The following is a 16,630-nucleotide window of genomic DNA, read 5'->3' on the forward strand; positions in this document are numbered from 1 at the left end:
TTTCACTTTGGGGGAAAATCGTGCCCAATTTAAGGACATTACATCAAAGTTGGATCAGCCTGTAGTGTGGTTTTCCACTTTAATTTTGAGTGTAACTCCAAATCCAGACCTCCATGGGTTGATCAATTTGATTTACATTGATCATTTTTGTGTGGTTTTGTTGTCAGCACATTCAACTATGTAAAGAAAAAAGTATTTAATAAGAATATTTCATTCATTCAGATCTAGGATGTGTTATTTTAGTGTTCCCTTTATTTTTTTGAGCAGTGTATTTTGTCACCTATGCAGGATATTATGGTGAATCAAAATAGCGAGATAGCTCTGTGGACTAACACCGGTGACCCGGGTTCGAACCCCAGTTGGTCACGAAATAGCAAGATGATATGGTTCCTCAGATCAAAATTAGCGCGATTGGGGGGCACTCACCCTCTCCAGTGATGAACTGGAGGAAGTCCTGGATCTCTGTCAACGCCTGCACCGACTGCAGAATGGTCAGCCGGCTGCGGTTCAGCAGAGAGTCCACACTAGAGTAATTCTTCACAGAGGAAATGTACAAGTGAGTGATTGAGTGTGATCAGGCACCTCCATATTTAAATGACAACTGACTTTGTCTGCACTACTCCATCGACATTAACCATGTTTCCTACAATCCCCCCCCCCCCCCCCCCCCCCTCGCACACTAGCAGTAACTACAGTAGCAGTATTTGTCGTCTTGTGGTGCCACTGACCTGCATGAAGACCTGCAAGCAGTTGTTGGCGTAATACTTGGCGCGGTCGTAGTCCTCCTGCAAGATGTAGAGCAGGCTGAGTTCCTGGCTGTAGTGGCTCTCCAGCAGGGCCTTGCGCTCTTCCACCTTCATGGCGCCATCCACGAAGCTGAGCAGAGCCTGGTCCCTCTCCCCCAGCTGCAGCTGCTTCAACATACTGCGCATCATATACTGCAGGTATGTTTCCTGTCAAAAGCCAACACACACATTAATGAATACAATCCATCGTGCAAGTCAAAACCCAACTGATAAGGGAATTTATATGTTTAAGGTAGTGACTAAAGAATTCCACCCTGAAACGTAATTATTAGACTATGTAAAATGTATTAAGAATAATTAGACTAAAGTCCAATAAGGTTTGGTCGAGACAAGGGAGAGAAATGTGTGTGTGACTAAGAAAACAGAGGACAATTAAACTATACATGACCTGACCTGGTTGGAACTTTGAAAAACTTATGACAGGAAAGAGACACTGTCAAGGTCCCTCTAATCCTGGGAGGGAGGGAACGGTATGGAACTGCCAGCTTGGTAGTGATAAACGAGGAATGTGAACTGTGGGGTGTGTGTGCATGTAATCCCCATATTGTTTGTGTGTCGGTGTGTGCGTGTAAGTAGGAAGGGGGGGTGAGAGTTATAAAATGACATGTCTTTGTATTATGGACTTCAGAATGTTCTTGTGAATAAAGAACCAACCTTTTTCTTGAGTCTTTGCCTAATTATTATTAAACCCAGGGTCTTACAAACCTCGGAGATTGGTCAAAGCTTAAATAATTGTTTAGTTATCATCATTGGGATTGAAAATTCTCGTGACACCAACACACACATTCATGAATACAATCCATGATGCAAGTTAAAACCCAACACACACATTCATGACTACAATCCATCGTGCAAGTCAAAAGCCAACTGCTACTGTAGATAGCTTTGATATAGTACATACAGACTATAAATAGACTAAATAAAAGCAAATACATACTTTTGTGGCTTGTCATGTATTCTGTGATCCCTCCTTACCCCATAGGATGTCCCACCCAGTTGACTACTTTAAAAATGGTGAAAGGCTTCAATGGCACAACTCATGCAGGCTTTGTGGCAAGCCCTCTATCCAACTCTGTGGGATGGGATTACCTGATAGAAGGGTTCTGCCCACATCTTGTCCAGGTTGACTGGCTGTTCCTGGTCGATGTTGACGATAGAGCAGTACTGCAGAGACTTCCACTCTGTTAGATGGCTGTATGCCTCCAGGGCCGCCATTTCCCAGAAGTCCTTCTCTGTGTCCGTGGGCTCGCCGTCACTCCACTCCGTGTTGAGCGCCTGCCGCGTTGAGGAACATCAACGTGAGCATCAACGTTAAAAGGTGTTACAGTTGGTAACACTTTTTATAAACCACCTGTGTGTAATGCAATATGACTGCATGTATAGCCTTTAATGCAGTTATGATTACTGTTGTAAGGAGCGGTGAGCTGTTATGAACGCTGTTATGAATGCTTATAAGTTTTATAATACACTATGGGGTGATAGAGTAACAGGAGTACCATCTACTCCAGGACCAGCAAACTTAAAAACATTGATTTGTTGGATGTTGGTGTTGTATCTGTATTCCTTTTATACACATGTACTTGCACAAATAATCACATCTCAATGAGGCAATTGAATTAAAATCAGCTGGACTTGATCAACATTCTTCTCAATGCATTACCTCGTTGTAGAGCCTCACTGCCTCAGCATAGTTGCTGCTGGCTTCCGCTTGGAGAGCAGTGCATGTGATGGACTTGGTCCCAATCTTGCCGCCAAAGATCCCCCGAACGACGTCGTAGTCTCCTAGAGATCTGTAGAGTCTGGAGGAGAGAAAAAGGAAAAACAATACCACATCAAATTCAAAAGTATAGTACTGTATTAGATGAGGTGTGTGTGTGTGTGTGTACAGCTAAAGCATTTTTAGCACTTGAAAAAGGGCTCTGCAGAAATAAATCCAACCTATAATTATGATTCCCTTTTATTAGATCCTCAAACTACCGTTACATACTTTGCCAGATGAATCCATTTCTCTGTGTCTGGAGGGACCTCTTTGCGTCCACCGCGGGCCCGTTTGGCAGGGGGCTCTTCGGGGCTGCAGCCCTGGACCAAGCCCTCCTCCAGCAACAGGATGCCAGTGGGCTGCTGGAGGCTGGCCAGGCAGCTGGAGCTCACTGCTGCAGGCTGCATTTGGAGCAGATCCTTGTGCTGGTAGCTCATGTCCTGTAACACACACACACACCAGTCATCTTGCAAATCATCTTGTTCACTGGGTATTTCTGTGAATGCATTATTTTTTCTTACTGTATGCAATGAATAATACATGCACGCCCACAACATACAGTTGGAGTCTACATACACCTTAGCCAAATACATTTAAACTCAGATTTTCATGATTCCAGACATTTAATCCTAGTAAAAATTCCCTATTTTAGGTCAGTTAGGATCACCACTTTATTTTAAGAATGTGAAACGTCAGAATAATAGTAGAGAAAATGATTTATTTCAGCTTTTATTTCTTTCATCACATTCCCAGTGGGTCATATCTGTACATACACTCAATTAGTACTTGGTAGCATTGCCCTTAAATTGTTTAACTTGGGTCAAACATTTCAGGTAGCCTTCCACATGCTTCCCTCAATAAGTTGGGTGAATTTTGGCCCATTCCTCCTGACAGAACTGGTGTAACTGAGTCAGGTTTGTAGGCCTCCTTGCTCGCACACGCTTTTTCAGTTCTGCCCTCACATTTTCTATAGGATTGAGGTCAGGGCTTTGAGATGGCCACTCCAATACCTTGACTTTGTTGTCCTTAAGCCATTTTGACACAAATTTGGAAGTATGATTGGGGTCATTGTCCATTTGGAAGACCCATTTGCCACCAAGCTTTAACTTCCTGACTGATGTCTTGAGATGTTTCTTCAATATAATTTTCCATCCTCGTGATGCCATCTATTTTGTGAAGTGCACAAGTCCCTCCTGCTACAAAGCACCCCCACAACATGATGCTGCCACCCCCGCGCTTCACGGTTGGGATGGTGTTCTTCGGCTTGCAAGCGCTCCCCTTTTTCCTCCAAACATAAAGATGGTCATTATGGCCAAACAGTTCTATTTTTGTTTCATCAGACCAGAGGACATTTCTCCAAAAAGTACGATCTTTGTCCCCATGTGCAGTTGCAAACCGTAGTCTGGCTTCTTTATGGCGGTTTTGGAGCAGTGGCTTCTTCCTTGCTGAGCAGCCTTTCAGGTTATATCAATATAGGACTCGTTTTACTGTGGATACAGATATTTTGTACCCGTTTCCTCCAACATCTTCACAAGGTCCTTTGCTGTTGTTCTGGGATTGATTTGCACTTTTTGCACCAAAGTACGTTCATCTCTAGGAGACAGAATGTGTCTCCTTCCTGAGCGGTATGACGGCTGCATGGTCCCATGGCGTTTATACTTGCGTACTATTGTTTGTACAGATGAACGTGGTACCTTCAGGCATTTGGAAATTGCTCTCAAGGATGAACCAGACTTGTGGAGGTCTACAATCTTTTTTCTGAGGTCTTAGCTGATTTCTTTTGATTTTCCCATGATGTCAAGCAAAGAGGCACAAGGTAGGCCTTGAAATACATCCACAGGTACACCTCCAATTGACTCAAATAATGTCAATTAGCCTATCAGAAGCTTCTAAAGCCATGACATCATTTTCTGTCATTTTCCAAGCTGGTTAAAGGCACAGTCAACTTAGTGTATGTAAACTTCTGACCCACTGGAATTGTGATACAGTGAAATAATCTGTCTGTAAACAACTGTGGGAAAAATTACTTGTGTCATGCACAAAGTGGATGTCCTAACCGACTTGCCAAAACTATAGTTTGTTTACAAGACATTTGTGGAGTGGTTGAAAAACGAGTTTTAATGACACCAATATAAGTGTATGTAAACTTCCGACTTCAACTGTAGCAGAGATGGCAAAAATTCAAGTGTTACAAATGCAGATGCCAACATATGAGAAATATTCCACAATAATCCCAAAATAACTGACCTAAAATAACTGAATCATCCTCTACACAGTGAAAAAAATGTGAGAAGTCTCGAACCTGCACACATGCAACAAAAGGAGGAAAGTAAAGGGTACTCTTCCTTAGGAACCCGTTCATATCCCTCAGTAGCTCCTCCTTGATCCTCTTCTTCTCCTCATTAGACTTCTCCAAGCCGTCCATTTCTTGCAGGACACCAGCAAACAGAGAGCTGAACAGCTGCTTGGCCAGAGTGGGATCTCTCTGGGGAAAGACATTTAGAATAAAATGAAGTAGATGAGAACCTGAGTCCAGCTCTGATGAGATGGAAATGTGTGTTCTGCTCTCCCACAACACAGAGCACTACTTTTTACTATCCAAAGTGAAATGTTAAACAAAAGTAAAGTGAGTACAGTATATGAAAGTGACGTAACAGTGGGGTGGCCATCCAGAGGTGGGACAGACCTGTGCCAGAGCCTGCAGTGGAGCGATGAGGCTACTATGCTGGATCTGGATATCAGGCAAGTCTCCTGATCTGTAGCTGCGGTACAGAGTGACCTGGGCCTCCTTTCTTAGCCTCTGGTCGGCCATCTTGTCCTAAGTTAACACATAACCCGGCCATTTTCAGGTAAGGGGAAGACAAAATGGCAGCATAAAACTCAAGCAAAAAAAGATCGAAATGCAGATAACTACAAATACAGAACAAATATGGATTTGATCTACACTGAGTGTACAAAACATCAGGAACACCTGCTCTGTCAGGCTGACCAGATGAAACCAGGTAATAGCTATGATCACTTATTGAGGTCACCTGTTAAATTCACTTCAAAAATCTGTGTAGATGAAGAGAAGTTAAAGACAGTTAAGACAGGTTAAAGAAGGATTTTTAAGCCTCGAGACATGGATTGTGATACATTCAGAAGGAGAATGACAAGACAAAGTATTTAAGTGCCTTTGAACAGGGTATGGTAGTAGGTGCCAGGCGCACTGGTTTGAGTGCAACGCTACGGAGTTTCTCACGCTCAACAGTTTCCCCATGTGTATCAAGAAGGGTCCATCACCCAAAACACATCCAGCCAACTTGACACAACTGTGGGAAGCATTCGAGTCAACATGGGCCAGCATCCCTGTGGAATGTTTTTGACACCTTGTAGAGTCCATTCCCCGACGAATTGAGGCTGTTCTGAAGGCAAAAGGAGGGGGTGCAACTCAATATTAGGAAGGTGTTCCTAGTGTTTTGTACACTCTGTGTATAACCCCTTCACTTAAAAAGGGGCTTTCTTGACGCTTGCCTTCTCCTGTCTCTGGTGGCGTATTTCCTTCTTGGCGAAGCCCAAGCTGACTTTCTCTTGGTCCTTGAGGAAGCGTCTCCTCAGCCTCAGGATGTCGGCGCGTTGTTCACTCTGAGCTGTTGAAGAGAAGCAGACAAACAGGACATTGACAGCTGATAGACATACAGTATCCATAAGTGCACACAACGGAAAACATTTGGGGAAAAATGTTTTCTTTGCAATGAAAACAAAAAAATGTCTGTTTCTTATTCTTTATGTCCTGGTCCATGTTCATTCTGAGACTATTGTGTTATCATTTTTAAACAAAAGGAATAACATCAAATGGTGGTATGAAACTTGAGAGACTAGCCTTTGCTGCGGCTGTCACCATCGTCAGAAGGCGAGGCGAGGCGCCTGGTGCCAAAGCCTTCCCCGGTGGGCCTCCAAGCAGCCGGCTTCTTCTTGTCAAACACGAGTAGAGAGGAAAGGGACTCAGAGGACAGCGAGTACTCAGCCAGGGTGTCCACGCTGCTGCCGGTCAACCAGTTATAGGCGGAGCGCCGGCCTGAAATACAGGGAAACAAAACAATATAAGACGCACGTAACCACACAAAAAACACAAATATGCTAAACACTATCAAAGAGTTAACTCAAATGTATAGCTAACAATTAGTTAGTTACAGCTGGTTAGTCATAGCTAACTCACACCCATACCCCAACCAACTGAATATCTCAGTTTCAAAGGCTTTTGAAGGAAAGGGGATGTACATACCTGGAGCTTGAGTCTGGCTGAACTCCAGTGAGCCTTGTGTTGCTCGGAGCTGGTTCCTCACGGTCCCTGGTTGAGACGTGGAGCTCTCCGGGCCCTGCGTGGCTCCCTGTGTGGCTTGAGTTTCTACAAACATCGGGGTTAGGACGGTGCTCCTGAGACGCCAGTTCGAATCAATCACATAGTCCTTTAAGAGAGAAAACGTCATCAAAACACTTTGCTCTACAGTCTTATTACAGATTTCCCCACAGTAGTAGATGTTTGTGTCTTTTCTGATCATGTGTGGAATTCACATTTAATCTAATAAACCTGAAAATATATATTTGAATGTACTTTTCTGTCACATTGTTTTGTTAAAGTACATCTATCAAAATGTGCATTCTTTGCAGGCTGAAGCCTATATTAGTCACTTCATAGAAATAGAATGTTCTAAAAATAACAATCTTGAAAGAATGATCAATAAATAAATGATTTGATTTCTACGGTGGTCACAGTCTCCTGACCTGGAACTTGCACTCGGACAGCGGGTACTCAAACATGTTGCGTGTGTAGTCTGGACTCTGGCTGGTCATCTCCAGGAGCAGGTTAGTGGCCAGACTGAGGAAGTGTTCCTCGATGCGACTAGAGTATAGAGAGTGCAGTAACACCAGCATGCGCTCCAGGGTGGCTTTGGGCAGGCGCTTCTCGTGGCTCCAGAAGTTACGCACGTACAGCCTGCAGATCGAGGGGAGTCAGAATGCTACAGACACTACTTTGTGAGAAATTACTTTTATGCCACATGTAAGATAAGTACTTACTGCAGCCCTTGGTTTCTATCGGTAAGTCCCTGAAGCAGGGTTTCCTTTGCCTCGTTGAACACTTCCACCGAAACACTGTCAGACTGACTCTCTACATCACTGAAAACAAATGACTTCGTTAGCCTTTCACAATCATTCCATCCGTAATTTCCCGAGCATCAACATTAGAGCAATTATAGGGGCATAGTGGTGGGGCCCAAATAGGAACTAAACCGTTGTTGTGTGAGGGTGAGGCATGGTGATTGATTCAATGCGGTGAGGCTGTCCTAAAATGAGCACTGCACCAACCTGTAGTTATCCTGAATCCACATGAGGATGTCGTACATCCTCTCTCTGCAGGCCGGCGAGGGGTGGGAGATAAATGCTGTGACGGCTCCCAAGACCTCCTGGAGCTCCGCTGGCTTCAGCTTGGCCAGGATCTTGTGGATGATGTCCAGACACACTCTCTGTCTCACCTCATCCCTAGGAGAACAGCAACAACGTAATGTGGTTTCTACCGGAGTTTATGTGTGACATTAAGGCTGATTCTGGACTAAAAAGCAATTACACTGGAGATTCTCCAATTGACCATGCTTTTTAGTCCAGGCCTCATGTGTGTATGTGTAGGGGGCAAACCTGTGGGCCATGATCTGGGTGAATCCCTTGGTCTTCAGCAGCAGGTAGATGTCTGGGATGACGTCGGCCCGGCTGAAAATACACTCCAGACAGTGGGTCTTCAACATGCCGTGCAGCTTCGGCAGCAGGTAGGACACTACGTTGACAAACCTAATATAGACACACAAGTGTGCGCACACACACACAAACACACATTATTGTAAGTCAAATCAAAATCAACTTTATTTGTCACGTGAACAGGATACAACAGGTGTAAACAGTACAGCGAAATGTTTACAAACTCTCATAAAGCTGCTTTGTGTATTTAGAAAGTAGCTTTGTGTATCAAAATAACTGGGTAAATTGCCCAGATTTGATTAGAGCAAACCAGCCAGGAAGTCTTCCTCCAGAATCCATTCTAATCGAGGTGACCCGATGTTTATCTACAAATATTTGTAATCTTTGCCATTTCCTAACAAAAGGAGCATTATCAAAGTAAGTTGGAAATGTAGGACAGTAAAGGAGTGCAGCTTCACTTTTAGCCCAGTTAATTTTGTACCCAGTGAATTGGCTAAATTATTTTACTTCAGTTTTAGCACCTAACCCACTGATGGACTTGGGCTGAACTAGCTTACTAGATCATGGTGTTTCAGGAAGTTACAAGATAAAAACACTACTCTTACCGGTCCATAAAGGGAGGAAAGTGTTTGGAAACTTTGCTCAAGCAGATAATGAATTTGTCATCCAGGTCTTTTTTCTTCAGATCTGTTAATTTATTTACAGTGAGACTGAGCAGCGATGCATCAGGTTGCTGAAAGAAAGAAAAAAAAACATGTTGAATCATGTTCAAATAAAAAGTAAATAAAGTCCATCATTTGGGTTTAGGATTATCAAGAGGACAAGTTTACATACACTGTCCTTTTCAGTCATGTTCTTCAAGATAAGACCGATGATCTCAGCGGCTGCAGAGTAGACCTCCTTATATCTGGTGAAGGCCAGGTTGTTGGTCAGGGACTGGATATACCTGCAACACATTTCACATAGTAAGGCCTTATTCACTGAAACACTCAGTACCCTCATTCAATACAACACTCACAATTGAGGAATGGGTTCTCAATCACATTTACCACGTAAAATAAGGTCAACAATAGTCAGGTAAATAATGCCATAATACTACTAGTCATCTTCATCATCATCACCATCATAACAACAATCATCATCACCATCATAATCTTCTTCATCATAACCACAATCATGCTCATCATCATAACCACAATCATCATCATCATCATCATCATCACCACAATCATAATAATCTTCTTCATCATAATCATGCTCATCATAACCACAATCATCATCACCACAATCATCATCATCATAATCTTCATCATCATCCTAACCACAATCATGCTCATCATCATAATCAATCTAATCAGCTGATGCATTCGTTTACTTTCTCGACAGACAGACACACAGGTTGCCCATTTACCTGTCGTACTCGATATCACACTTCCTGGCATCGTAGGCAGGGAGGCTGTTGGCCAGAACGATGCCCAGCAGCTGGAGTCCTACTGAGTTATCTTTACTGTTTGGGTCTGTGCCACAGAAACGCTCGTAGATCAGGCTGAGCAACAAAGAAGAAAGAGGACACATGTTGATATTAAAAGGATAGTTCACTTTTTTGAGAAGGTTTTCAAAAGCTTGGGGAAATCAGTGGGAAAGGAAATAAAATGCTTGTACTATGGTCATTCTCACTTGTAGGGCACGTCCAGACAGTCCTTCCAGCACTCCACCACAGTGCGAATGATCTCCAGGTTGTGTCTGAAGACGGGTCTCTTGGGGTGGAAGCTGTTCCTCATCAGGAACTCCAGCAGACGATTGGCCAGGACTTCATCTCTGGTGTTGCCCTGGGATACAAAAAAAAAAGGACTGTATTGCAACATTTCCGCTATGGGGGGGGGGTGTGTGCAAAATCATAGTAGGAGAAACAATGCTGTATTGGAAGTACACTACATGACCAAAAGAATGTGGACAACTGCTCATCGAACATCTCATTCCAATATCATGGGCATTAATATGGAGTTGGTCCATATTTTGCTGCTATAACAGCCTCCACTCTTCTTGGAACGCTTTCCACTAGATGTTGGAACATTGCTGCGGGGACTTGCTTCCATTCAGCCACAAGAATATTACTGAGGTCGGGGTACTGATGTTGGGCGATTAGGCCTGGCTCGCATTCCAATTCATCCCAAAGGTGTTCGATGGGGTTGAGGTCAATGTTTCCTCTAAGCTTAGCACGGGCGTGCAGTAGCCCAAGACTGCCGCGCTGGGAACACCGCACAGAGCTCAGAAGAAATATCAGCCCACGTAGAGAAGCACGAGATTGAACTTCACTCAACTTTCTAGAGTTTTCCCTGTTAGTTAACACTATCAACGTTTCCCTTTACTGTGGCAATTGTGATCGAATCAACACCATATTAGCCACTTTCAATACAACATACCGAAACAAAACAAATTATGCAAGAGATTTTGTTGTTGGTAGAACGCGTCAAAGTAGGATTCTATTGTGCACGACTCAGCCCGTACTCTACACAGACCGGTGCGGCATAACCAATCAGAGCTGCAGAATGCCTATATGCAAATAGACCATTGCCATATGAATCTGTGCCATTTACTTTGAACTGGACTCTGTTTACAGCTGTGGTCATGAGTAGATGTGCTTGTTTTGAGCTCAAAGCAAGAGCTGCATGTAGCCAGTGAGTTAATAGCCTAGTTATAGATAATGTGTAGTCAGCAATAGGGGAGTGATTGCTTCTTACAAGAGCACAAAACGTGTACATTTCTCTTTAAAATGAGAGTCAGGTAGAGGTTTTTTTGTCTTAAAGAGGCAGTGTTGTATTTTGAGACAGGCTTGAATAAGCTAAGTACCCAATAGGCAGAAGGTAGGATAATTTGTCTGATTCTCTGTAATAATGCATTATTTTTTGTAAAGTGGTTTCTAGCATCAAAACACAACAACATTTTCCTTGTCTGAAGGGCAAGTGGATAAACAGGTTAAGCCCTGTACTGTATGTTTTTTGTCAAAAGTCTCATGGAATGTAGGCCTACATTGAACACCACACATTGGCTGCTACTGTAGACAAACTAGCTATTTCCATGTTAAAATGTTATGGGATGCATTTTCTCCATTGTTTTTTTTATTGTAGGCCACTCTGGTGGGCCTACATTATGATCAAACATAAAAAAATAGCCTACTTGGCCACTGTTAAAACTGTAACTTAAAGCTGGTACAGCCTCAGTGTTCACAGTAAACACATGCTGAGATGAGATTGGAGTTGTTGGTTAAAGCTGCCTGGCCCTATAAAAGACACTCACAAAATGTGAGTTTGCTATTCACAAGAAGCATTGCCTGATGTGAACCATGCCTCGAACAAAAGAGATCTCAGAAGACCTAAGAATTGTTGACTTGCATAAAGCTGGAAAGTGTTACAAAAGTATCTCTTAAAGCCTTGATGTTCATCATCCACGGTAAGACAAATTGTCTATAAATGGAGAAAGTTCAGCACTGTTGCTACTCTCCCTAGGAGTGGCCGTCCTGCAAAGATGACTGCAAGAGCACAGCACAGAATGCTCAATGAGGTTAAAAAGAATCCTAGAGTGTCAGCTAAAGACTTACAGAAATCTCTGGAACATGCTAACATCTCTGTTGACGAGTCTACGATACGTAAAACACTAAACAAGAATGGTGTTCATAGGACACCATGGAAGAAACCACTGCTGTCCAAAAAAACAATTTCTGCACATCTGAAGTTTGTAAAAGTGCACCTGGATGTTCCACAGCGCTACTGGCAAAATATTCTGTGGACAGATGAAACTACAGTTGAGTTGTTTGGAAGGAACACACAACACTCTGTGTGGAGAAAAAAAGGCACAGCACACCAACATCAAAACCTTATCCCAACCGTAAAGTATGGTGGAGGGAGCATCATGGTTTGGGGCTGCTTTGCTGCCTCAGGGCCTGCCTGAACAGCTGGCTATCATCAACGGAAAAATGAATCCCCAAGTTTGTTGACATTTTGCAAGAGAATGTTACGCTATCTGTCCGCCAATTGAAGCTCAGAGGTTGGGTGATGCAACAGGACAATGACCCAAAACGCAGAAGTAAATCAACAACAGAATGGCTTCAACAGAAGAAATATTGCTAAACTGAAACAGTTTTGTAAAGATGACAAAATTACAGTTTTGTAAAGACCCAAAATGACAGAAAACATTTGGTTGAGGTTATTGCTGCCAAAGGAGGGTCAACCAGTTATTAAATCCAAGGTTTCACATAATTTTTCCACCCTGCACTGTGAATGTTTACACTGTGTGTTCAATAAAGACATGAAAATGTATAATTGTTTGTGTGTTAATAGTTTAAGCAAACTGTGTTTGTCTATTGTTGTGACTTAGATGAAGATCAGATCAAATTTGATGACCAATTTATGCTGAAATCCAGGTAATTCCAAAGAGTTTACATACTTTGTTTTGCAACTGTAGCAGAATCATTTGCAACTGTAGCAGAATAATTTGAAGGGGTGTCCACATACGTTTGTATATATAGTGTAGCTCAATGAGAAAAGGGGTGAAAAGAAGACATGGGAAAGAACCTTGGGGGTGACCAGGCCAATCCAGGAGAGCACTGTGACCACTATGTCCACCACCATGAAGTGGATCCCTTCACCCCCGTTGTTCCCAGAGACCACCAGCTGTAGGAGCGGCCCCAGCCACAGCCTGGCGTATGGACGGAACACCTGCAGAACAACAGAGTCAAGACCATCAGAAATATCAGGAACAGTATGTTGGAACCACACCTGCCAATTTTGATTTGAAATACAAATGGGAAATACATAATCGATGAAGGGTAAACTCGGGGAGAAAATATATTGTTGGCAGATATTGTTAGAGGATGGGTGGCCTCACCTCCTCTGTGTTGATTATCAGCTTTGCGATGAAAAGTCGGATATTTAGCGTTGTGGCTGGATTTGCCAACTTTCCTTGCAAGAACTTCATCCAGGGAGGGAGTTCACTGGGTACACCTCCCTAGATCACACAGAAGACAAGACAACATGTTGGAATGGGTCCCAATCCCAAAAATGTACTATCAACCTTTCTCCAACTGCAGTAGACAAACTTGTGCAGAATTCCAAATCCACCCCTAGCCCCTACTCCCTACTCCCTGTAGATCTGATGAGGGCTGGATATGTGGAACCGATATTGCAAAAAGCTGACCAGAGGGATTAAGATTAAGCCATAATAATGCTTATATCTATCAAAACCTCTCAGATCTACAATAGTTCCTGGGGTTCAGGGGCTAAGTGGTCAGTGTGGAATGGAACAGTAGAATGGAGCAGACCTGTTCAACTCTAGGAGTGATGTTGTTCCTCTGCATGTGGCCCACCAGAGACGTCATGGCCGCCATGCACTCGTGTTGGTTCAGTTCATCCATCTCCAGGTCCACCGTCTCCTCCTGAGCCGAAATGGTCTCTGCTCGCTCCTAAGGTAATTCCAAAAACAGTCAAACATATCCCAATAAAAAGATACAACAGTGCAAATGAGATTGTAGGCTCTTTGTGTATATTTATATCCAAAGAGACACACAGCTGTTCCTTCTGCTAAAAGGTGCTTCTACTAAGTATTGACTCAGTATATCTTTAGGATATCTTAAATATTGTATATGTACTTATGCAATGTGTATAATAAAGGTAAGGGGCCTGTTTGGGGATGGGACAAGAGTCTCTCCCATGGATACACTCTAACCCTAACCCATGTAAAAGCAACCCTGGTGCATGGAGAGAGACAGCGGTCGGACTGACCCTCTTCCTGACTGTGCGACTTTGCCCCGCAGGATTCTGGGAATTGTAGGAGAAGCTCTGGACTCCAGTTGAGAAGTCAAACTGACTCATCTCCTCACTCAGACTGCTGTCAGCCATGTAGGACTGAGAGGAGAGGTATACTGGCTCCTCTGATGGGCAGAGACAACACGGATAGAAAGGTTAGATATGGAGACAACTGTTACTTCCAACAATCTAACGTGAAGTATACTAAGGAACCTCAACTGAATTTCAGGTGGAGATGCAGATTCATCCTACCTCCGTTCTCCTCGCTCACTTCTTTCCGAATCATAACGTATTTCTTCTTCCTCTCCATAGGAACCTATAGGGAGAATGAGAAGGCTATGCTCAGATTACCGACATCACTCCGATTACTCACTGATGTTATCTCATCAGTGGGAAAAAAACAAAACAATATACCTCGATTTCAATAGGGAATCTGTACGTCCTTTGGGTATCAATGAGATTCTCGAATATGAATTGATTCTGGGGGAAAGAACAGAAGAACATGCATTATTGATTTGTATTGTAGAATTGATCATGTGAGATGAGCCTGGTACTTCTATACCCATACCATTTAGCAATTTTATTTCACCACAGGAAAAAAGTACATAGTTTATAGGTTTTTATAAACTGAGTGTATATATTATAATGCACACTCTAGAATGCCCTTCAAGCCAATCAGAAACTAGTATTCAACAATGCCATGGTATAACTTGTATTATAAACTGTGTGGTTCGAGCCCTGAAGGCTGATTATATCTGTGGTATATCAGACCGTATACCACGGGTATGACAAAACATTTATTTTTACTGCTCTAATTACATTGGTAACCAGTTTATAACAGCAACAAGGTACCTTGTGGGTTTATGATATATGGCCAATATACCACGGCTAAGGGCTGTGTCCAGGCATTCTGCGATGCGTTGTGCTGACAAACAGCCCTTAGCTGTGGTTTATTGGCCATAAACCACACACCCTCGGGCCTTACTGCTTAAATATACAACTGGATAAAATCTGCAAGGCAGTTTGGTTGAATTAACCCTTTTTTATGGCATGACAATAGGAGTTGGCTATAGAGCACAAACAGATCTGGGACCAGGCGACTTTGTATCACCTTCTCAGGTTTCTCTGTGAAGAGGAAGCCTTGGTAGAACTTGGTCTCGTTGAAGCTACAGCTGATGACTGCGATGGCACAGTTATACCCAGCACAATGGTACTGCCTCCTGATCTCCAAGAGCTGAGTTTCTCCCGTCATGTTCTCCGTGAAGGCTTCAAAGCATGACCTAAAGGGAAATTACAACTGGATTTAGCAACACAAACAGATTAAACTAGACGACTGGAGAAATTCATTGAGTACCATTTTTATTTATTTTTTTACCCCTTGACAAGTTAGGGGTGAATATATATTTAATGGGTGGCTATATTGGAACATTTTATGGATGGCACCTTTAAAAAGATACAACTTATCGATGGACTTACTTGATGAGAGTCTTTGAAAGCTCGTTGCCCTCTGTTTTGACTGTGGTTCCACAGTAGGCCTGGTTGATCTGGGAGTCTTTGGAGTAAACCTCCTCTTTAGGCAGATGAGAGTAGAGCAACTCCATCAGTTTGTAACAGCCATTCTTCTTAATCAACTGGGCCTCATAAGCCGCTTCGTTGGACTGAAAAAAAAAAGTCAGAAACATTTTTTAAAACTGGTTAAAATGTTTTTCAACTCTATGAGAACTTCAGAAAAAGCTCAGTTAGGATTAAGTTTATCTGCAAAAACAAAATACATTTTCTAATTAGGCTAAGTCAAATAACATTTCAAGCCTTAAACGTGACAGCAGATCTACACCAAAACACTAAGTTCTCTGTTATTTAAAAATGTTTTCAGACTTTTTCAGTAAAGCACATGTCCCACCATATAACAGATTAAAGCAATGAGCCTTGTAGATTCCACAAAAGCCAAAGCTCTCTGCACTTGTCATTAATGTTCCACCACGGCAAAACACTGCAGAATATTAAATACAGATAACAAGAAAGCCACCAACAGACCTTGGTAAAGCGAGCAAGCAGCGCCGCCATGATGTCAGAGACATTAGCGCTGAAGAATTCAGCCAGGGCTTTTGGGCTGCAGTAAGAGGCTAATGGTAGCAGCACTCTCTCCAGCATGGCTTGGAGCATGGAGGGGACAGGCACGTCACCCTGCTGGATGGTCTTGTACACGGCGCATAGCAGCTGCACCATTCGCTCACCACTGGACCTGCTCACACACAAAACAGTTTTCAATCCACCTTACACTTGGAGAAACCAACACTGATCTAAACACGGTGGGGGAAATAAGTGCCTCACTCACCCTCTAGCAATTCTTTGGAAACACGTTTGGAACAATTCCTCCATAATGTGCTTTGTATCGCGGCACAGAACTCCGGCCATTAATTTCAGCAGAAGAGGACTTTGAGAGAGTTCTAGGGCATCCAAAAACTGAAAAGGAGTGACATTCATGATAATGTACAATAATAATTCAAGATATCATTAAATATGTGGCGGGAATC

General features: G+C 42.9%; 1 protein-coding gene across 1 annotated transcript in view; it reads right to left on the minus strand.

Annotated features, from left to right (window-relative positions):
• The window catches only part of prkdc (protein kinase, DNA-activated, catalytic subunit), a 45,747-nt gene that overhangs the window by 9,065 nt on the left and 20,052 nt on the right, over positions 1-16,630 (minus strand). Inside the window, exons 40-67 of the mRNA XM_055881850.1 lie at positions 16,432-16,559; positions 16,131-16,338; positions 15,573-15,754; positions 15,208-15,376; positions 14,511-14,576; positions 14,349-14,412; positions 14,073-14,221; positions 13,613-13,753; positions 13,180-13,299; positions 12,867-13,010; positions 9,973-10,124; positions 9,707-9,841; positions 9,130-9,241; positions 8,901-9,028; positions 8,239-8,388; positions 7,912-8,085; positions 7,624-7,722; positions 7,330-7,540; positions 6,830-7,013; positions 6,428-6,622; positions 6,079-6,194; positions 5,252-5,383; positions 4,868-5,050; positions 2,794-3,005; positions 2,467-2,605; positions 1,896-2,081; positions 729-953; positions 427-535 (exon numbers count right to left, since the gene is read on the minus strand). Of these exons, the coding sequence (XP_055737825.1) occupies positions 427-535; positions 729-953; positions 1,896-2,081; positions 2,467-2,605; positions 2,794-3,005; positions 4,868-5,050; positions 5,252-5,383; positions 6,079-6,194; positions 6,428-6,622; positions 6,830-7,013; positions 7,330-7,540; positions 7,624-7,722; positions 7,912-8,085; positions 8,239-8,388; positions 8,901-9,028; positions 9,130-9,241; positions 9,707-9,841; positions 9,973-10,124; positions 12,867-13,010; positions 13,180-13,299; positions 13,613-13,753; positions 14,073-14,221; positions 14,349-14,412; positions 14,511-14,576; positions 15,208-15,376; positions 15,573-15,754; positions 16,131-16,338; positions 16,432-16,559 (4,213 nt within the window). The remainder of the gene's footprint in view (positions 1-426; positions 536-728; positions 954-1,895; positions 2,082-2,466; positions 2,606-2,793; positions 3,006-4,867; positions 5,051-5,251; positions 5,384-6,078; positions 6,195-6,427; positions 6,623-6,829; positions 7,014-7,329; positions 7,541-7,623; positions 7,723-7,911; positions 8,086-8,238; positions 8,389-8,900; positions 9,029-9,129; positions 9,242-9,706; positions 9,842-9,972; positions 10,125-12,866; positions 13,011-13,179; positions 13,300-13,612; positions 13,754-14,072; positions 14,222-14,348; positions 14,413-14,510; positions 14,577-15,207; positions 15,377-15,572; positions 15,755-16,130; positions 16,339-16,431; positions 16,560-16,630) is intronic.

The sequence above is a fragment of the Salvelinus fontinalis genome, chromosome 25 (genome assembly GCF_029448725.1).
Source record: "Salvelinus fontinalis isolate EN_2023a chromosome 25, ASM2944872v1, whole genome shotgun sequence".
In the NCBI taxonomy this organism is placed as follows: Eukaryota; Metazoa; Chordata; class Actinopteri; order Salmoniformes; family Salmonidae; genus Salvelinus; species Salvelinus fontinalis.